The following is a 22845-nucleotide window of genomic DNA, read 5'->3' on the forward strand; positions in this document are numbered from 1 at the left end:
TTTTATATAAATGTAGCTGGAGTAGAAGGCATTTTTCATAGAGTGGCAGAAATTAGCATTTGAGATGTAAATGATTCCAGTTTTGTTCACACATCGATCCAGTTGCCTGAATGAGCATCTGCCTGGACTTTTCTGAATTTTAGATGCCATTTCAGGTCTCCAGCACATGCTGCAAGAAAAATCAGTGAACATGTATGAAACCTTCTGCTGTCTAGAACCTAATCATTCTGGGATTACATACCCTGCCAGTCATAACAGCTTTGGTGTCAGAAACTTTCTCTTGTTCTAGATACTTGAGTGTGAGCCCCAGGGCAAGTACTCTGATGCAGTAGTAAGCTCCACATTTCCTTTTTTTTTTTTGCTACAGAGATCCCAACAAAAAAATCCACCTTGCCTTAATAACAGGTTTTAATTAGGCCCTCTGATTAATTTTATATCCTTTATAAGAACTTGAAATATAATTATCTGACTTTCATTCTGACTCCTAGCATCTCCTGAGACCCATCTCAGAAACCTGTAACACATGTAGATTTGCTAGGGAATATGCCTCTTTGGAAAGGAATGTTCGAGAGCCAGAGGAACCCAGAGGAAGACTCTTTGGCCTGACTGCCAAGAAGGAGCCCAGAGTTACTGTCAAAATCCAGATTCTAGCTGGTTCACAACAGTGCCCCCATCTGGCCAATAGCAAATGAGACATTATGCTACAAGTAGATGTCTTACACACATATCCTATATCCCCAAACCAGTGACCTGCTCACTCCCATCAAAGACAAGCTTGGTAATAAATACTTTTAAATCAGATACTTGTATATAAGTTATTTATTTTCAAGAAACTATTTCCTCACATTTTCTCAAATAACTCTTATTTTTCTTCTTCATTTCATCTACTGTATAGCTTAGCCAGCGCAACACAGAGCTGATCATGTCATTCCACTGTTTATACCCTTCAATGGATTACTATTGCCCTTAGGATGAAATCCCAAGTATCTGCAATGGCCCACAGTGTTGTCAGGTCCTAACCTCTGCCTACCTCTCTTGCTGCTCGCCTGTCAAGTAGATGTCAGCCTTCTGTGGACTACGTGCTATCATGTTGCTGTGCCTTTGCACATGCTCTTCTCTATACTCAGAGTGCCATGATATCCTTTCTCCATCTTGTCACTGCTGCAAGACACAGCTCAGGCAAAACCTCCTCCAGGAGGCCTTCCTTCTGTGCTCCTACATCTCCTTGTGTGTTCCTTTACTTCAGTATTTAGAAGACCAGGAGGTAGTCATCTCATTAACCTCTGCCTCCCTTATCATGGGCTTTCCTGGTAGTTCAGATGGTAAAGAGTCTGTCTGCAATGCAGGAGACCTGGGTCTGATCCCTGGGTCAAGATGATCCCCTAGCAGAGGGCATGGCAACTCACTCCAGTATTTGTGCCTGGAGAATTCACGGACACAGGAGCCTGGTGGGCTGCGGTCCATAAGGTCGTAAAGAGTCGAACACAACTGAGCAGTTAACTCACACACACATACTTATCATATGATAAGCCCCTTAAGAGAAGATTCATGTCTCTTCTCCAGCATCTGTCACTGTGCCCAACACATAGTAAGCATTCCGTAGATGATTAAAATAAGTGGCAGGATGGGACTATTTCTAGATAGCCTCTAGATATGGCTTGGTGGAACAGCTCTTTGTACCTCATTCCTATGCAGTCACTCTCCCCTTACTATTTTAAGTCATATAATGAGAAGGTATAGATACCCCTTAACCACGGCTGGTATCCTCTGACAGCATGTTCCAAGTGCAGAGAAATTCCAAAAACACAATGGAAAGTACCCGTTGTGCACACAAGCAGCAACCCTTAATCCAAGAGGAAAGCTCTGTTAATGTAAGATGTTTCTGCTGTGTTTCATTTTTCCCAGTGTGGTCTTGGTACTTCACTTTTCTCACTTTTTTTTTTTTTTCTATTAAAGGTATGAACTTCTTCACACCTTAAACTTTGATGCTGTCCGCCGTCGTATGAGTGTAATTGTGAAGACTCATTCAGGTATGCATATTTAAGACTTGACTTTTTCTGTCTTTCCATTTGTAGATTTGTTGATCAACTACTTCAAGAGAGAAAAACATTTCATGTAGTAGTGTTTGATTACTTAAAGTCGTGCAGAGCTCTTATATATCCCTGAATGTATTTACATAAGCACATGTTCAGCTTGTCAATTATCAGTGGCAGAACCCCTAGTATGACAATACATGAATTTTCTTGGAAAGTGAGCTCCACTTCTCAGTCTTGGATATCCAAACAGGAACAGAAAGGGTGACTTTTTACAGTTCAGGGTACTGACCCATCACCACCAGTGTCTACCTGTGGCAGCCCACTACAACCACATGGTTTGAGATTACTAGCGGTAGTTTTTGCGTGGAGAGAGTTGCTGGTTCTCCCTCCCTGACCATCCTAACTCCCCACTGCTTTACACTTCCTGGGAGCAGGTGAGCCAGAGATGACCAAGGCCTGACTGCTGGGAAAGGGCACGTGATTTACTCTAGCACCCTGGGCTCTTTGTTTCACACAATAAAGAAGCTTGCCCTTTTCAAGGGGACCAGTGCCATCCTTTCAGGGTTCACCCATGTTCTTAGGAGAAGCCGTGGTGGCTGTGATGCCTTCTGCTCAGATTCAGCAATACCCATGGGGTAGCATTGCTGCTTCATTTTTGGGCTCGGATTCCTCTGTGTAAGTGTGTCTCTGTACGTATGTCTCTGGGTGGTTTTTCAAAATATCTTTGATTTATTTCCTATTAATTAACTTTTTAGGATTAAATCTGTTGAAAATTTCTTAATACGAGAATGAGAAGATATAGACAGACCCTTGAGGGAATATGTCCATCCTTATTCATACTTTGTGGTGTGACTGCAAAGTTACAATGTTGATTTCATTATATGCGAATGTGGAATTTGTTCTATGACTTTTAAACACACCATGGATATGCGACAGAAATTTCTTTTAATATTTATTTATTTATTTGGCTGCTTGAGGTCTTAGTTGCAGCATGCAGGCTCTTCGCTGTGGCATGTGGGCTTAGTTGCTCCATGGCATATGGGATCTTACTTCCCAGACCAGGGATTGAACCTGCATCCCCTGCATTGGAAGGCAGATTCTAAACCACTTGATCACCAGGGAGGTCCCTGTGAGAGAATTTTTAAAAAAAAAAAAAAAAACACCTAACGTGTGGAATTCTTCTGTTCTTACCTGTACCCATGCATGTCTGCATTCTATTGCAGATGGTGAGATGTCTGAGGAAGTAGTCTCCCAAGGGCCTTGACCTCAGAGCTACCGTTTTTTAACTTCTTGAACTTAGCACTTTGCCTTATAAGGTTGGAATCTCTTTCTTAAAGGTCAACTGTCTGTGCTCCTGGGTACACAGACTGGTATAAAGCTATATTTATAATAGCATTCTACAGAGCAGTTCTCCAGTTTCCAGTGAAAACCGACAAGCTACTGCTAAAAGCTAACATATATAGGCTTTGAAAATGATTTTTTCTTGTTTGAGCCTGAGTTTGCTCCTTGACATCTATAGATGCTACATATGACTTTTAGATCATGGTTGACAGCATCCTCATAGTGAATTCAGATGCAGCTCCTTGACCCAAGTGATTCACTTACAAGGTATATCTTTTAACAGAGGTGCATACTGTAAACTCTGGGGTATTAGTTGTGTCCTTATTGGTCCTCAGAGGTGGTGGATGTTGTTCTGACAAAGCGAAGGTCAAGATGTCTGCTTCCAGTTGGGTGAACATTCCAAGGCAGTCCTAGGATACACAGCTTCTGGGAAGGAGAAGTGACCGTAATAGTTACCTGTTATGAAAATCCCAATACCAGTCTAACTCTAAGTAAGTCAAGTACTCTGATTCTTTATTTTAGGAGACATACTTCTCTTTTGTAAAGGAGCCGACTCAGCAGTTTTCCCCAGGGTGCAAAATCATGAAATCGAGTTAATTAAAGTCCATGTGGAACATAATGCAATGGTGAGCCTGCACCCCTACCCTCAGTAGAGAGAAGGAGAAATGCTAGAGATGATTATGTCTATGGATTGCTATATAAAGGACAATTTAAATGAATTTTAGCTTATTTTGATGGTCTATTTTTGTATTGGGGGATTTTGTAATATAATTTTCCTTAGTTTAATATAAAACATCCTGGAGCAAGTTTCTGTTCAGAATTTGCAGCCTTTGAAGACTTTTCAACAATCTTTGTTTTATGTTCTGCTTTTGTGTTTTTTTAAACCCAAGAGGTATTATTTTGTTATTCTGAACCCAATTGAATGTTAGCCTAATACAATCTGTTTTTTCTCCCTTTTTTAACTGAAAAGGAAAATTTCTTTTTTTTTGTTTGATAAAGCAAGAGTATTTAAAGAGTGTATTTTGTTTGTTTTTATTTGTTATTTGGATAACTAGAGATCTCCTACTTTGCTTCTAGGAGGGGTATCGGACACTTTGTGTAGCCTTCAAAGAAATTTCTCCAGATGATTATGCAAGAGTTAACAGACAGCTCATAGAGGCAAAAATGGCCTTACAAGACAGAGAAGAAAAAATGGAAAAGGTTTTCGATGAGATTGAGACAGACATGCATTTAATTGGAGCCACTGCAGTGGAAGACAAGTAACTAGAAAATGATACTCTTGTTATTTTAATGACCAATCATTTAGAGTAGTATCTGTCCAGATTGGTTATTTATTCTCAAGCTTTGAAATCTTTGATTTAGCTTTGTCTGTACACCAGGTTTTGAACTGTTTGTGGAAATAATTTTTGAGTTAAGTATTTGTGACTTAGAAGAATATGAATCTGTCATCTCAAAGGTCTTTTGAGTACTTCCTAAGCCATCCCTTCATTTATACAGAAATTTATGAAGTAGTCTTACTATGTGTAGGAAGTTTTGTGCTAGAGGTATCATTCAGTTGGTGTTTGGTGGAATGGATATGATTTTGACAGACATATGAGCAGAAGGGAAATTCAAGGTAGAGCAAGCAACATGAGAACTCATTGTAACCTGGTTTAACAGACTAGAGCACATTTTAAAAATAATTGGCTCTGCCGGACATGATTATGGGGCTCCAAAATTGATCTGCTTGAAAAAATATGTTTTAGATTCTATTTGGGGGGGTTTTCTAGAAATAATGAATGCAAATTATCAGGCTTAACCTAAACACAAAGTTATAAACATAGATTCAGCTATGTTGGAAGGTTCTAATAGAATTCATATAGTCTGATTTCACTGTTGGGCTTCCCTGGTGGCTCAGTGGTAAAGAATCGGCCTGCCAATGCAGGAGATGCAGGTTCAATCCCTGGGTCAGGAAGATCTGCTGGAGGAGGAAATGGCAACCCACTCTAGTATTCTTGCCTGGGAAATCCCATGGACAGAGGAGCCTGGTTGGCTACAGTTCATGGGGTCACAAGGAGTCAGACCAACTTGCCAACTAAACAACAATTTCATTGTTATTCTCTAGCCAGAAGGAATACGAAGTATCCTTCTTCTGTCCTTCCCTTTCAGAATTATGCTTAAATTGTCTTTCAGAATGTTTGGCTTTCAAGGTCCTCAGGGATGGGAATTTGCTGACTTCTCTCAGTATCTCATTAGGATGTATCTGGCCCTTTCAGTTTTGAACCACATTAAGTATTTGTAGACAACATAATGAAATATGCTAAAGTGACAGTGAGTAAGACCATTTGGTGAGATTCTGAACATTTTAGCTAAAAGTGATGATTCTTATTTCTGTCATTAGATACCAGTTACCTCAAGAGAGGTCATGAACTTTCAAAACCTCATTGTCTGAAATGTACTTTAATAAGTAAAATTATGCCAACAAGAATATGCTTAGAAAGGGTAGAGGATATATAAGAAAAGTAACTATTAAAACATGTCAAGATTCCAAAATTGCTATGAATTATAAGAATATTCTCTTTAACAAGCGTTCTTGCAGAATCTGTGTCAGGAATTTTCAAAGATAACAAAGTTTCCTTTGTGTTCCCAGGCTACAAGATCAAGCCGCTGAGACCATTGAAGCCCTGCATGCTGCAGGTCTGAAAGTCTGGGTGCTTACTGGCGACAAGATGGAGACTGCAAAATCCACCTGCTATGCCTGCCGCCTTTTCCAAACCAACACCGAACTCTTGGAACTGACCACCAAGACTATTGAAGAAAGCGAAAGGAAAGAGGATCGATTACATGAGTTGTTGACTGAATATCGTAAGAAGCTGCTGCGTGAATTTCCTAAAAGTACTAGAAGCCTTAAAAAGTAAGAAAGTGCATCAATTTGTATATTTAGGCCTTGGTCAGATGTAAACCACAGCTACTTATGCAGAAGGCTCTGCTTTCTCTAATTTATCATTGGTTGGTTGTAGGTGGTTTATCCCTGTGAATTAGAACCTTCCCTGAGGACTTAGCTAATAGCCTATTTGACACTTTCCACCTCATGTTTCTTTTTTTAAAAAACCTACACTTCTTGAGCTTTAGAAAAGTGGTTCACTTTCTAAATATTTAGGGTCTGGGTATTTAGCATTGATATCCTGGCCTGGTCCATGTTAAGAAAAAATATCCCTTTTCATGGTCTCTTAAATTGAATGCAATAAAGTCAGTCTCTGTAACAGTTTCTGTGCAGGTTGAGGTCCTGGAGCCATTTTCTATGTGAATTTTTATGCTTCACAGGAGACCAAACACTTGATAGCGTATCCACTTGACTGCTTTCAACAAGCTGCTTAGGAAGAACTTATAGAACCTAGGGTTCTCAAGGAAAGGCACTGATCCACAGTAATTCAATACCAAGAGATACATTGACCATGGCTTAGGTTTGTCTAAACCAATTACTGGAGTTTACCTTGGCCATAAGCAAATCGATTTCCTCTTCTAAATCAAAAGACCCCTAGGTAATACTATTTCACATTTCTTAAGCACACTCTTTGTTCTAGGAGCGGCATTAAGCACTTTAAATTATTCTCATTTAATCTTCACAACAACCCAGTAACAGCTAATTTTCTTCATGTTAAAAATAGGGAAACTAAGGCTCAGAGAGATGAAGTGACTTATTTGAGATAACACAGCTAATAAGATATAGAACAGGTCTATCCAATTCCAGAGCCTATACTTTTAACAACTCTGCTGTATCTGTGTCCTCATCTCTAGGGTTTAAACAGGCTTTAAAAATGAACAACCCACATTCATAAGACGATGTCCAATTTTAAAACAGCTGTTGTTCTTCTGTTACTTGGACATGAGTGAGAGTAGACAGGTTTTTATTAATTGTCTGTGATAAATGTTTCCTTCCTTTAGCCAAATGGTACTTATAAAAGCAGTCCAGATTACATGTGTTTTACTTGTGCATTTATCTTAATCTGCTCAGGCCATCATGACAAAATACCACAGAGCGGGTGGCTTAAACAATAGAAACTTACTTCTTGCATTTCTGAAGGCCAGAAGTCTGGGATCAGGGTGCCAATATGGCTGATTTCTGGTGAGGTTCCCCCTGCCTGACTTGTAGAAAGTGGGCTGTATCCTTTCTTGGCTGAGAGAGAGGAAGCTCTGATGTCTCTTCCCCTTCTTATAAGGATATTGATCCCATCATGAGGGCCCTACCCTCATGACTTCATCTAGACCTATCTGTCTCATTTCCAAATACCCTCACCCTGAGGGTTAGGGATTCAACATGGGACTTCATGGGAGACACAGTTAAATCCGCAGCACCATTTAGCAGCTCTTGGGCACTTGTGTAAAAGCCAGGGCTTATGGAAAATTGAACTCACCATCTCAAAACATTTCTTCTTCCTCATTCATCTGCAGTTGGGTGAAGTCTTTCCCCAAGTTACACAAGCATGAGACACAGAATCCCTTTGGCCAGCTTCTGCTCCTTTGTCTCTTTCATTGCAAATCCGCCCCCAAGCCCTACCCATGTTCCCGCTCTCTCCACTGGGGCTCCTTTATCAGATTCCTAGTAATTTGTGCCTCAAAGCACTTAAGCCCCTCTACCCAATGACTGGTCCTTAGGTGTAAAGCACTGTGCATATCATAACCCTGCTCAGAAACCTTTAGTGTGTCTCCATTACCCACAGAATTAGGTCATACCAAAGACCCCAGGTGACCTTTTCAACTTATTTCCCTAGTATACCACACATACTGGAGAAATAGCAATCCATTCCAGTATTCTTGCCTTGGGAAATCCCATGGACAGAGGAGCCTGGCGGGCTACAGTTCATGGAGTCGCAAAGAGTAGGACATGACTAAAGCAGCTTAACACACATACCACATATACGTTCTCTCTTTCTTCACCTCTTTCTGTCCTTTCAAGTTCCATTTCAGATGTCATACCTCATAAAGAACCCACTGTTCTTTCCTGGTCTGTATTTATTCTCCCAATCACTGGATATTAACCTTTTTAAAAATTATTTTATTTTATATTGGAGTACAGTTGATTAGCAGTATTGTGTTAGCTTCAGGTGTATAGCAAAGTGATTCAGTTATATGTGTATCTATTCTTTTCAGATGTTAACCATTTATCATGTTTAGTGGGGCATTTCTCTCATGTGTGCCTCTTTCACCTCAAGGAGATTTTCTTTTCTTTTTTTTTTTTTTTTTGTTTTTTTTTTTTTCAAGGAGATTTTCTAGTCTCCAGAAAAAGCTTAGTTAATAATTCTTTCCGTTCTTCTATATGGCTTAGTTAGAGTTGATTTATACAGATATTGCTTGATTGATTATTGAGCCACTGTTTTCTGCACATTGTTAGCTCTGTGAGTAGGGGAGCAAAGGAATGCATGATTGATATCTCTTTAATTAGTGAAAAAAACATGCTCATAATAGTATGAAGCAAAATATGGAAGGAAGGAATGATGAGGCATATTAGACTCTCACTACTCATAGTCTGTAAAACAGCAGCTCTTTAAACAGTAAACTTTCAGAAGCATAACATTAGACGAATGAATCTGTAATGATGAGACCCTGCTGTGTTTGACACTTCTGCAGCGATTCTCAAATGGCACCCAAGATTGCCTGAACAGAAATTGATTAATTGCTGGTTTTTTCATAATTGCAAAAAAGTGAAATGTTAATTGGTAGCATTTTTTCAGTTGTAAGTTTTCCCTCCATATGGTTTTCTTAAATAGTTGGCACCCATTATATTTGTCGTTCCTGGCAACTAATACTGCTCAGTCCTGGCTATGCATGCAAATAAACTATGGAGCCTTTTAAAACACACCTATATATTGGGTTGCCTAAAATGTCCATTTGGGTTTTTACATGTTAAATGGTTTACATGTAAACCTGTAACAGGTTCATTAACCTGTGAATGTTTACATGTTTTACATGTAAACCTGTAAAACCATGTTTTACAAGTTCATTAACCTATTCTGGAAAAACCAAGGTGAACTTTTTGGCCAACCCAGTCTAACCAAGCTCTGTCCAAGATACTCAGATTTAATATGTCTGTGGATAAACCTAAGACATGGGCTTTTTAAAAAGCTGCCCAAGTGATTTGAATGGGAAAGGTATGGTTGAAAATCACTAATCTAGTATAAAATGATGCTTATTTAAAGAACATAAATCATTGTATGGAATTCTTTAATGAACACTTTGACTTTTTGGTAGTCTGTCATATTTGAGAAGCCAGGTCTATTGATAGGTTTTGTCAGGCAAAAATGTTAAGAATATCTTCTGTGATTTGTATACCCCAAAGCCATTTTGTCTTTTCCCTGCATTGTTCAGTTTTCAGATTGACTAATGATTTGTCTTTATATCAGAGTTTTACTGATTGAACTGTAATTTCCAAAATTCATCTTGAGTTTCTTATATGGAGACTGGCTGCTAGATTTTCATTATTTTTATATTTAGAACTTAGTGACATCTATCTGGGCAACTTGAGCCTCAAAGATGTGATAGAAAGTCTCTATTATGCCATTAATAGAAATGGTTGCTTCTTCAGAATTCACAGGTCCAGGAACCAGATTGATGATAAGTCTGCTTTTTGTGGTTTTTTCAAGTTCCTGAAAAACAATGTATAGTAGATTCAAATATATTTGCATTATTTTTCTTTTTCAGAGCATGGACAGAACATCAGGAATATGGATTAATCATTGATGGCTCCACTCTGTCTCTCATATTAAACTCTAGTCAAGACTCCGGTTCTAACAATTACAAAAGCATTTTCCTACAGATCTGCATGAAGTGCACAGCAGTGCTCTGCTGTCGGATGGCCCCATTACAGAAAGCCCAGGTAACTGGATATTAGTTGATGTTCTATTCTGGCTACTTCTGTACACCTAGATACAAATTATCACTTTTAATTCTCTTCAAAGGGCCCCAAGTACCTTATTATATCTTTCCTGGCCTCTTCCTCTGTGTGGTCCAACTCAGGAGCCTTCCCACCAATTTGAATTAAACCTGTGCTTCACCTTGCTGTCCCCTCAAGCTGGCTGTCCAGTTGCTCACCTTCTAAACTTCCCTAATGAGTGCTTTGTGCCTGTTGCCTTCATCCCACTACTCCTGGCTCCACTGTTCCATCAGCTCCATGCATATTTTCTTCCCATCCCACTTTGTAGGATCTCTTGGAGGAGAGCAGCAAACTCCTTGCCGAATCCATTGCACTGTCTTCCATTTTCTCCTCCTTTCTCCACTGCAGTTGACACTGCAATTATATCCCTGTTTAAACTCTCCTCCCTTGGTTTCTGTGATAGTCCACGGTCCTCTTTTTTTTCCATCTTGGCAACATGGTGTTTTTTTGTTTCACCCTCGGTCTTCTCCCTGATTATCAGGTTTTCCTGGGGCGATGTTTTCCATTTGCTTTTCACTTACATCCTATCTTTGGATAAGCACATCCTTTTCTATGACTCCGACTGACTTGTCCTTTTTGTTAAGTCACATATTTCTAGCTGCCTGCTAGACGGCTCTATGTGGACTCCCTCTGTAACATTAAATTCTAGTATCCAAGACAGAGATTATAATTTTCTCCTTCAGGCCAGTTTGGGTTATCCTTTTTCTTTATTATTCCTGTCACCACTGATATTTTTCTTTTGCTCCCCAAGTCTCCAAACTGCCTTTGACCCTTTTCTTCTCACTCATTCCATATAAACACCATGTCCTGTTCTTCCTACCTTTTGGCATAGCTCTCATTTTGGTGCCATCTTCTTAAACCTTTTATCTCCATCCTAGTGCAAGCAAGCCCTTAGGGCTTTATACACAGAATGTTTGATTTAATCTTACTAATCCCTTGCTTTCGCCCTTCCCCCTTCCATCTCTTTCCCCATACTTCCAAATTAATCTTGTTAAAACTGTACTTCTCCCATCATATATTCTCCCTTAGAACCTTTCAGTAGTTTCCTCGTCCCTTAGGATGAAGGGCAGATGACTCAGTATGGCAGTCAAGGCCACCCCTGTCGACCCTTTCCATGTGTCTGTACACACTTTGAATCCACCATCACTCCCACATCCAGCGTGAATCCTCCACTCCTACTGGTTGTTCCCCTTTTGTGTCCCTTCCCATGTGCCATGCTCACGCCAACTTCCAGGACTTCCCTCATATCATTTCCTCATCTGGAATTGTCTCTGAATTCCTCTTGACCTAACAAAAATTGTGTTCCTAACAAAACCCAATGCAGAGGCCACCCCCCATGTGCTGTCTTTTCCAGCTCCTCCAGCTTGCATTGATCTGCTTCACCTTGCCTCCTTGTACTCACTGCATCTCTGGAACCTTAGAGTGTCAGGTACACAACTTTCCACTTCTGTGTACACTGTATTCTTTTATATGCATTGGTCTTGCTTCTTCCCATCCCTCAGCTGCTTGCTCTAGACCCAGGGGCTGGCACTGTGTCTTTGGCTTCTCCTTCACAGACTCCGCTCTCTACCTTGCACAGGTATGTGCATGCACCCAGCCCATCCTAATTGAGGCAATCATCTCTCCCTATCTTCTCACTTTCAGTTTCTACTGCAATCATATGCTCTTCTTTTCTTCAAGCTTCAGAGCCTCTGTTAGCCCCAGCTGGGGAAGCAGATCCTATCAGAACAATATCCATAGAAATCTGTCCCTCTAATCAAAGGCAATACCTCTTTCCTTTTTATTTTCCCCCCACATTCATTGACTGCTGCTCAGATTGGTCACCTGGGTTCTGACTGCTCCACTGCCCAGGCCAGTATCTGAATTCCTAACACCATGCTGCTTCTCCCACCCAGAACATGGAGCCCCCCCGGGGTTCAGTCCTTAGTCTCTTTTATTTCTCTCACTATCATCACCTCTTCCAGAATATCACCTACCATCTACTATCACCCACTCATAGGTGTTTTTCAAATCACTTTTTCAGTCCCAGTCTTTGGAGTTCCACTTTATTTTTCCAGTTGCTTACTGAATACATTTTCTTGGGTGTGTCATTATCACCTCAATTCAACCTTCTCTAGAGTCCAGTTGTCATTTTCATTGTCTTTTTTTACAAGTGTTACTGAGCTCACTGTACTTCTAGATCTGTATATTGACGTCCCCTATGCTTTACCCTTCCATGTGCTCTCAGTCACCAAATTCTGCCCATTTTCTAGTACGTTGTCTTTTCCATCTCTCTCCGTTACCTTCCAGGTCCAGGACTTTAACGGCTCATTGAACTCCATGTCGACTAACTTCTCTCTCAGCCTGCAGTCTAGCCTTTTCTTATCATTTCTCCTTTCTCCTGCACCCTGTTACCACTTTTATAATATGGCCCCACATTATATTATCTACCTGTCCATGTCCCCTTTATGAAAACTCAATTGGTCTGGTCAAATCAGACCCATTTTCTGAGCATATATTGGACTTAATTGTCAGTATGCCTTAGATTGTGCCCTTCCCTTTCCCTGGAATACTCCTCCAAACCCTTTTCCCCATCCATGCACATCTTACCAGTCCTTTATGGTTTAGATCAACCCACGCTTCCTTCTGTAAAATCGTTTCTCATCACTCTGGCCTGCAGTGTCCTCTTCCTTCTCTGACATCATAGGCCTTCTTATGTGGACAACTTAGATGACAGTGTTATATATTCTCTTGCATATTGAGTATTATTATCTTTTATTGTTAATCTGCTTCTCTGATGTTATTGTATCCATTCCTCATTATATACTTCCTGAGGTGTGTGACCAAGCCACATATCCTTTTTGGATATTTGCACTTCACTTTTGCACATTGTGTTGCATGTAGTTATAGTAGATCAATAAATACTTTCTGGTAAATTGATTTCTTTTTTGTGAGGCTATCTAGAGATTGAAGGGTTCTTAATCTCTTAATCTCCAGTGACCTGGAACTTCTGAAAAAAAAAACACTCGATGTTTATCTATCTAGATCTTTCATGGTTTTATGGTCCATAGCAATATATCCTTTTATCTTTCTGCAATGACTGGCTTTCACCTTTTTAATCTATATTTGCATGCAGAAGCTGTCACCCTTGATAATTTTATTGCCTTCCCTAGACCTTTCCTGACTGCATTTTTCTTCTTTTAGATCATTACTACATATAGTATAATAGTGCAATTAGTTAAACCAGTAATGTAGCCCATTAAAAACAAGTTTACTTTTATCTTTGACTCACTGATTATTTCTGACACTCATAAAGTTTTTAAAAAGAACCAAGTTGAGGTGAAGGATTGGGGAAAAACTGGCATTTCCTAGTAACATCATTTTTGTGTCAAATGGATTAGACGTCAGGTTTTTTTGGTACGCTATTTAATATAACTAAAACCTGACTGAATTTTGTTTAAAGAAAAGACTGCAGGGTGGTTTTGCCTCATATAAAGTATTTTTAATCATTTCAGTTTTGTGGGAATGGATTTTATTTATGTTACCTGGTGAAAGCCTTTGAGAGTACAAAAATTTTGCAAGACATTATTTAACTACTGATTTACATAAGCTGTTTAAAAGGTGCTAGATTCCAAGGGGTTTTGAGGGTTGTCACATAAAGCAGTCATTGGTAGGAGGACAGCCACTTACCCAATATTCTTCCCACAGTAACTCTGCCAGGAGAAGGTTTCTTTTATTCAGTACCTACCATGAACACAGCGTTGAGCTGCACTGTGCCATCAACATATCTTTAAGAGACACTCAGGGAATGATGATGCTTTATACACATCTCAGACATCTTTCTGCAAAGGTCATCACCTTTAGGGTGCCCCCTTTTAAAATGCAGCTACCTGTATGAGAGATCAAATCATATTGAGCACTCATAAAGATTTGGTAAAGTTTAGTCGGCAGCTAGATGGAAATAAGGGTTGGGGTGCACACAGGGTGGTTGGAGTGTCAGCAGGGAGGAGAGAGGAAGAGGTGACCAAAATCATTATCCTCTCACTGCCCACTTTTGTCCTGGTAGCCCCATGCATATTACCCCATATCAGCTCTCTGGTCTGCACTTTCTCTCCTTCACTACCTGATCTGAAAGGACATGTGAAGCAGTGACAAGAGGGGATGCATGCTGCTCTCTGATGTGGATAGAAGGCATGGATTAGACAGTTCATCCATTAGAAAACTAGAAACAAGTAGGCACTGGTGTTACGTTTTGAAAAGCTGTGTTGTTCTCCCCTGAGAATTCGATACTATTATATGCACAGACTTTTTTTATATGCACCTTTCTGTTTGCAAGGCCTCCATTTACAAGTGTGAATGAGGCAAATACCCCCATGGAGTACAAGCTCACATTCTGCTTTGACCTTTTCTATACCTCTCTTGTATTTAACGTTTAGATTGTAAGAATGGTGAAGAATTTAAAAGGCAGCCCAATCACACTGTCGATAGGTGATGGTGCCAATGATGTTAGCATGATCTTGGAATCCCATGTGGGCATAGGTAAGAAACATCTAATGAGATGGCGGCTGTAAGGTATCAGTATTGCTTTTAGGTAGAGTGGTCTTATTATTCTAGAGATTGTTTTGGTTGCTCATCTTGAATTTGAATTTGGGAATGATCATTGTTAATCAAATGAAGGTTTTCCTCTGATCATGGAATATGCCCATGCATAAGACCTACCCCTGGTGGAAATGTAGCAATACCAGGCTGGAGGATATTATTTTATTAGCCAAGTAAACCAAATTTCTGAAACCTCCTGGCCGTGTGATCGATCACTTAGCTCTCATTTTTGCCAGCATGCAGGAAATTGTATTGATTTTTCACCATTGGCCAGATCGCCTGCTTATGTTGCTGCACTGTATCTTTTGAGGTCCTTAACTGTTTGGAACTCAGAAGTGATAACTGGCTGGCTGATTTTCCTCATGCCGATGTTTATGCATGGTCATTTGGGCTATAGTGGTGAATTTACATGTTGGCATGCAACAGCAGCTTCTCTATGACTTAACCATTTTCCCCCCTGTTAGGTTGTTGGGAGGCAGCAATCCTAACACCCCAGCATTTTTTGGAGGGGGAGAAATAATAGCATTATTAGTATTTTGGGGATTATTGTAATGCAGTTTGGATTCCCAAATTCTTTCCATTTGGAAGTAACCCTATTTACTGTGGAACTCTAGTTCGACTCATGGGCTGTTGACCAGAAATGACCTGAAGCCACTTGAGCTCATGGGCTCAAGCTTGAGCTTGGGCTGCTACTCAGCCTTGCAGGACATTTGATCTTGTCTAAAATGTCCACAGTGCATTTTATCCACGCCAAAAGGTCCTTGAAATTCTGTTATTTAGTCTCTAAGTCATGTCTGACTCTTGTGACCATAGGGACCATAGCCTGCCAGGCTCCCCTGTCCATGGATTTCTCCAGGCAAGAATACTGGAGTGGGTTGCCATGCCCTCCTCTAGGGGATCTTTCCCTTCCCTCCAGGGATCGAACCTGCATTTCCTGTATTGGCCAGTGGATTCTTTACCACAGACCCATCTGAGGAGCCCCCTTGAAATTTGGTGCTGTCCAGAACTATTTGGTGTGGACCAAGTATGCTCAGGGGCATTTTGGACAAGAGCAAATTTTGAGGCTCTTTGGTGTGAGCCAGCTGCTTTATGGACATTTTGGACAGGACTAAGTGTTAGCTAACCACTGCTCAGAGTATCATTCGGTATGAGGACTTAACCATCTCACTACAACTCTTCAGTTTTGATCTCTTAAACCATAAACCCCAGGTCTCTGAGTTGCTTTAATATAGCACCTAGTCTGGTGCCGTGTATAATTAATCACTTACCAAGTACCTTCAAAAATATCTTCAGTATTTTTGAGATTAAATTTTTTCCTCAGTATAATTTTTGCCCTATCATGATTAAAATAATGATTTCATTAATTTTTTTATGTTTTGTTATAAATAGGTAATTGCCAATTAAACAATTTTACTTTTTATTGATAAATCTCACCGATAAAAAGCACTTTTTGCTTAAGAAAACAAAGCTAAACTATTCAATTGAACTGTGCTTGTAAGCAAGAAAAACATGGAAGTAACAGATGAGGTGGTTACTTACTCTATAAAAATACTCACCCTATAGAGATTGTCTTTTTTTAGGTATTAAAGGCAAAGAAGGTCGCCAAGCATCCAGGAATAGCGATTATTCGGTCCCAAAGTTTAAGCATTTAAAGAAACTGCTGTTGGCTCATGGACATCTATATTATGTGAGAATAGCACACCTGGTACAGTATTTCTTCTATAAGGTATGTGATCAAATATTTGTAATTTATGAGAGTTTAACGCAGCGCTGACTTGGCTTGGTTGTAGGTTTATTTTTGTTCTTTTTTCATATTTTTTTTAGTGTCTTAGCCCTGAAATTTGTGATCAGGAAAACAGAGGCAGTCTATTTAATGAATCAGAAACCAGAAATTCCTTTTAATGAAAGAGATTTGAGATGAAAAATTTTAAGTGAACTTTCTTAAAGTATAGTTTAAATACAGTACAGTGTACCCATTAAACGGAGAAGGCAATGGCACCCGACTCCAGTACTCTTGGCCTGGAAAATGCCATGGACGGAGGAGCCTGGTAGGCTGCAGTCCATGGGGTCGCTAAGAGTCGGACACGACTGAGCGACTTGACTTTCATTTTTCACTTTCATGCATTGGAGAAGGAAATGGCAACCCACTCCAGTATTCTTGCCTGGAGAATCCCAGGAACGGGGGAGCCTGGTGGGCTGCCGTCTATGGGGTCGCCTAGAGTCTGACACAACTGAAGTGACTTAGCAGTAGCAGTAGCAGTACCCATTAAATGTTTATAGCTTGATTTTGACAAATGTTTGCGTCCATGTAGCTACCACCAGAATCAAATATTGACCATCTGTATCACCCCAGAAAGTTTCCTTGTGCTTTTCCAATCTTCTCCACCCCTGCACCAAACAATGACTTATCCTATTGACATTACTATATGATATATAGTGATATAAATGGTATATAATATATAAATTTAGATATAATTTATGCAACATATACGTTAGGTTTACCTGTTTTAACCATGTACCAGAACTTGATCTCCTATCCTATATTCTGTTCTGTTTATTTTTTTGAAGCTTTTTCAGTTTTCATTTTGAGATATTTTCATACTTTTTAAAAGTTGCAAAATAAGTGAAGTCTCATATACTCTCTGCTCAGCTTTGCCAACTGTTAGCGTCTTAGATAACACACAGCATAGTTACCAAGATCAATAAATTGATATTAATTAGCACATTATTAACTAGTCTATATACCGTATTGGAATTTTGCTAATGGTCCCACAGGTATTTGTTTTGTGGTCCATTTCAATCTCAGGCCTGCATTTAAGGATCCTGATCTCCTTAGTCTTTTTTTTTTTTTTTTTTTTTTTATTTTATTAGTTGGAGGCTAATTACTTCACAACATTTCAGTGGGTTTTGTCATACATTGACATGAATCAGCCATAGAGTTACCTGGGATAGTTCCCAGGTTCCCAGTCTTTTTTGTCTTTATGATCTTAACATGTTTGAAGAATGCTGGCCATTTAGTTAGTTGACTGTCCCTCAATTTGGGTTTGTCTAATATTTGCCTGTTATTAGATTCAAGTTTGGGCACAATTACCACAGAAACGCTATTGCAACCTGCTGAGGGCATCATATCAGGAGGATGTGTTGTCAGTATGTCCCATTCATGATAATGTCAACTTTGATACATTGATTTAGATGGTGTTTTGAGGATGTCAGGACACCTCAGTTTTGCTTATGTAATTTTGTTTGAAAAGAGCATTCTCCCACTGAACCAGATACTTTATTCTGTGTTGAAATTCATTACCATCATTCATTGTTACTCAGATTGTCACGGACTTGGCACCTGTGTCCTTTCACCATGTGCCCATCGTTAACTTTTTATTTTATTGTGATGTCATGTAACAAGAGCTCTATCTCCTTAGCAGATTATTAAGTGAAAGAATATAGTCCTGTTAAGCATAGCAGATCTCTAGAACTTACTTACTAAAACTTTATACCCATTGTGTATACCCATCCCTGACCATCACCTTTTTTAAAGTTTTGTTTGTTTTCTGGTACCACATGATGTTCTAGGCTTCTCTTGTATTTTTTCCTTCCCCAGTCCTAGACTCAGACTTTTCTCCAAGGATCTCTGGTCTTTTTTTTACAAATGGTATTTAGAAATCTAGATCTGGTTCTCGTTGTGCTCATTGTCATTGGTATCCATATAAACTCAATACTTGAACTCAGTTTGTATGGATACCTTTGATTAAAGCTGACACCGCAAGGATCATTCTATCTAACCTTTCCCTTTTCCATATTAGTAACTCCTTTCTTCAGCAGTGAGAAACCTGGTTCTCATTTGCATTACTTATTTATTTGCTAAATCCTCAAGTTTATACTTAAAGTAGTTCCAGAATTGCTGACTCATATATTCCTGTGGGAAACAAGTCTGACTAACTTGAGAAATATGTGTGTGTGCACTTCTGTCTTTAGCTCTTTAGCCTTAGAGTATGTAGTCAAAATAGTGTTTCCAAAGTTACTTTTTTTTTTCCTTTTCCACCATTTCTGTGTGGTTATGTTATTTATATAGAGTCTATGGGGCCTTGGACTCAGTAACTTAACAGCCTCACGTGGGGATGGATGGTTGCTCTCTCTTACCTCCCCCTTGAAGGGGAGCCCATGAAGATTTGGCCCTACATACCTGCCTAGCATTCTGATCCTGTTCCAGAAGCTTGTTTGCCTCTTTAAGAGTTTGGCCTGCAATTCAAGCAACTGCCACCAGATGGAAGGAACACTCTGTTAAGAAAAACAAAACAAGTATTAAGATGGCTAATGTTTACCAGTGATCAGTAAGTTATATATCCCTGTTCTCAATTTAGGGGATTATTTATGCAGAAACCCTCTGTCTTCATTAGAATCTCTGTGCCCATTTTCACCTTAGTTACTGACTTAGCATGCTTCCTTTCTTATGCTGCCTTTCGTCCCAAGATGATCTGTAATATGTTTGACCACCCTGGCTGAGCTAAGATGCCTTCCTTCCTCTTATTTTGCCTTTGCATCTTCCAGTTGTTATTGCCCTGAGAGTGACAGGTCTTCCTGCTTTCTGTTTCTCCATTCAGTTGCATAATTCAGCCAGGTTAATGTTCAGAAAATGCCACTTTTCAACTTGTCCTCCAGAAACTTCACTTTCTTTTGTCTAAGAATTAGTCTGGCTTTTAAGGCACCCCACCCTGTCCTACGTGATATGTTTAAAATACATATGGTCTTGCCTTGGTTCCTGCTCTCACCATATCGTACTCATCTTTAACACCTAGTTCAAAGTCTAACTTCTTTTTTTATTCAATCAACAAATATGCTTGAATGTGTTACCATGTGCCAAGCATTATTTCAGGCCCTTGAGAATTCATAATGGAATAAGACAGGCAAAGTCCTTGTTTTCATGGAACTGTTACTCTAATGGGAGAGTCAGACCTCCCCTTCCCACAAAGCACCCCCATAATCCACACCTAACACTGTCTCTTCCTCAGAGCACTTCTTTTATATACATAAAGTACTGTAGGAAGGCTACCGACAGTATTTTGCATTCTGCCAGAATTGATCCATACAAATGAGTGTTGCCCTTCCAGAGCCTTGGGAGCTCTGACACTCTGGTGCTGTAGGACTTATTCAAAACACGTGTAGCAGTTTTCTTTAGAAATGTCCTCCACAGCCGGCAGTGTATTCACCTAAATATCCTCAGCTGTGGCAGAGGATCCACTGGATTTTTAAAAACGGCCTCAGGTCTCCCAGAATGGAAAATTAGCTAAGTGAGCATGTGTGACAGAAGGAAAGAGATGGTTTTTTGACGTGGCTCAAAAATGGACTATTGAAGGGGGTGCCCAAAGAGAAATCCAGAGACATGAGCAAGTGACAGCAGGGCTCAAATACAGTCAAAGCTTATACTGAAGGACAGCACCCATTTGAAAACATTAGTGCTGGTAGTTTTGCCTGAAGATGTTAATTTAATTTTAGTATTTATCCTCTTACCTGGTGGCTTTTACTGCCTTATGCATTCTCAGCTTGTGTTTTTTTAATCTGTTTTTCATATTCTCCCAGTTAAGTGATAACTCTCTTAGAGAAGAGAGGTTTTGTTTTTTTGTATCACCCAGTGTCATCTTTACTTGTAGTAGATGATCAATAATAATAGTTGGTTGTTTAATGAGGTAGTAACAAAGGCAATAAACCATTAGTTGATACTTGTTTGTGTCAATATATACTATAATAATTTCCTATTTATTGGCATTAACAGACTTTAAATTATACACTTAGAGCTTTATGTCAGTCTACTTCGTGATGATTTTACAAACCCAGTTGGTATTTAAGGTGCAGTACCATTAAGTGTTCATATTATATGAGCTCATTTCTTCTCTAAAACAGCAAGAGGATCTCATAAAGTAAGTGAGGTTGTCTTCTGCCTGAGAAGAGCAGAAGTTGGTATCAATATGAATGTAATCTATTGTTTTTAATTGTTTCCTTATAACTCAGGAGTAGAAGTTTATTGCATTGTGACATTAGAAGCATTTAGGACTGCCTATACTATTGAGTACAGTTTCCTGTTTTAGTTTCGAAAAGTTGATGGAGTGAAACATATTAACCCTTTTCTTCATTTTTTTTCCCCAGAACCTTTGTTTCATTTTGCCACAATTTTTGTACCAGTTCTTCTGTGGATTCTCACAGCAGGTTGGTTTCCCTAGGTATTTGTTGTAATGTAGTTTATACTTGTTGTTAATAAACTACCTTTTGTGTATTGGATTGTAGAGATTTAAAAAGGTATGTCCAAAATAAAAGGATTTTTTTCCCCTTGGTTCAACAGTTGGTCTTCTTGGCCTGGTTTTTGACCAATAGCAAAATTTTATGTCTTTGCTTCAGTAATGGTCTTATTGTTATTTTCTTTTTGAAAGTTATTTGGTACATCCTATTGGAGTTGAGATCCTTTAAAAAAATTTTGCCAGTATATATAATGTTTTCCAATAACTTTAAAATGTTATACTATATTTATATTTCATCAAATAAAATTTTTTTATCTTTTCATTTTCTCAAGTTGATCTTCTAGAAAAAAAAAATTGATGTTTAAGCTAACCAAGAAGCAGTAATTCCTGGATAAAGCCTTGGATTAGATAAAGAATTCTACACTGGTAGCTCTCTGTAGTTTTCTGAACATTTTTTGCATACAGAATGTGCTGTATGTTGACTTGATATGTAAGTGGTTGGATGAGCAGGCACGTTTGTAGGTTTCTTTTAACAACTGAAATACATTTTGCATTGCTTCTAGTGGAAGTATAGCTAACTAAGGGAGCTATAATGCTCAGTGACTCAGAAATTTTGTAGTTTATCTATGAGCAATTCAGTGATTTTTACCAAGCTGAGCTGCTGATAACATCATCACGGGTATTAGAAACTGAGTTTCTATATTTCAAGGCCAGCTCCATTCTTCATGATAGGAAGTGATTTTTTTCCTAATTTCTTGGCAGTATTTTTAGAGAATGTATTCTTTCCAATGGGAAGTGACTGCTCTCTTTCTCTTAAACTTGCTTCTTTGCTATATGGTATGCTGTCTCTTACATCAGTTCCATGTCGTCAGCCCCATGGGGCCTGTTAAGCTGATCACTTTATGAATTAGTTATCTACTGGCTATAGGAAGTGCCATCAGCCTTCTTGTATTAAAAAGTAACAGCATTGGTAACAGTTTTTAAAATTCTGATAGTTAACTTTTCTTGAGCATTCAGATTGCTATTGATCAAAATATTTGTTTTGATCAAAATATTTCCTCACTTCCATGGATGATGAATGCAAGTTTTAAAAAGACATTTTGAAATTTTGTAGCAAGCTGATAAAGGGAAGCTGGTTTTTAAAACCATGTTGGTCAAACAAAAATTGTATGAAGAAAGAAAGGAAACCCTGGGTTTTGGAAACCCTAGGCTGTCAGGGGTCTGCTTAGGTTCTCATAGGAGTTGACGTTTGCCTTCCTCAGTTGCTCAACTGGTACATGAATTCATTTAACAAATACTTCTTGAGTGTCTACTGTGTGCCCTGTTAAGTATTGGGAATGTAACAGTGATCAAAGCTCTTACCCATGGAGCTTGCAGTAGAGTGAGTGATAGGTGGAGAGACAAACAGCAATCAAACATATTACACTGGATACTGATACATCCTCTGAAGGAAAAAAAAAACAATAAGTGAATAGGGGATTTATTGACTGGGGAAGAGAGCTGCTTTTTTAGACAACCTGATCTGGGAAGTTCTCTCTGATGAGGTGACATTTGGGCAAAGATTTGGAGGAAATGAGGGAATATCCTAGGCAGGCATCTTAGAAAAAGTGTACCAGATAAAAGGAAGGTCTCTTGGTGGCTCAGACGGTAAAGTCTCCACCTGCAATGGAGGAGACTCAGGTTCAACCCCCGGGTTAGGAAGATCCCCTGGAGAAGGGAATGGCAACCCACTCCAATATTCTTGTCTGGAAAA

General features: G+C 39.2%; 1 protein-coding gene across 4 annotated transcripts in view; it reads left to right on the top strand.

Annotated features, from left to right (window-relative positions):
• The window catches only part of ATP11C (ATPase phospholipid transporting 11C), a 167916-nt gene that overhangs the window by 112356 nt on the left and 32715 nt on the right, over positions 1–22845 (top strand). For all 4 annotated transcript variants that reach the window (XM_065915266.1, XM_065915265.1, XM_065915262.1 and 1 more), the window contains 8 exons: positions 1957–2030; positions 3900–4003; positions 4455–4636; positions 6007–6270; positions 10056–10230; positions 14703–14805; positions 16446–16591; positions 21004–21063. In XM_065915266.1, coding sequence (XP_065771338.1) covers positions 1957–2030; positions 3900–4003; positions 4455–4636; positions 6007–6270; positions 10056–10230; positions 14703–14805; positions 16446–16591; positions 21004–21063 — 1108 coding nt within the window. The remainder of the gene's footprint in view (positions 1–1956; positions 2031–3899; positions 4004–4454; positions 4637–6006; positions 6271–10055; positions 10231–14702; positions 14806–16445; positions 16592–21003; positions 21064–22845) is intronic.

The sequence above is a fragment of the Muntiacus reevesi genome, chromosome X, assembly GCF_963930625.1.
Source record: "Muntiacus reevesi chromosome X, mMunRee1.1, whole genome shotgun sequence".
NCBI classification, from domain to species: domain Eukaryota; kingdom Metazoa; phylum Chordata; class Mammalia; order Artiodactyla; family Cervidae; genus Muntiacus; species Muntiacus reevesi.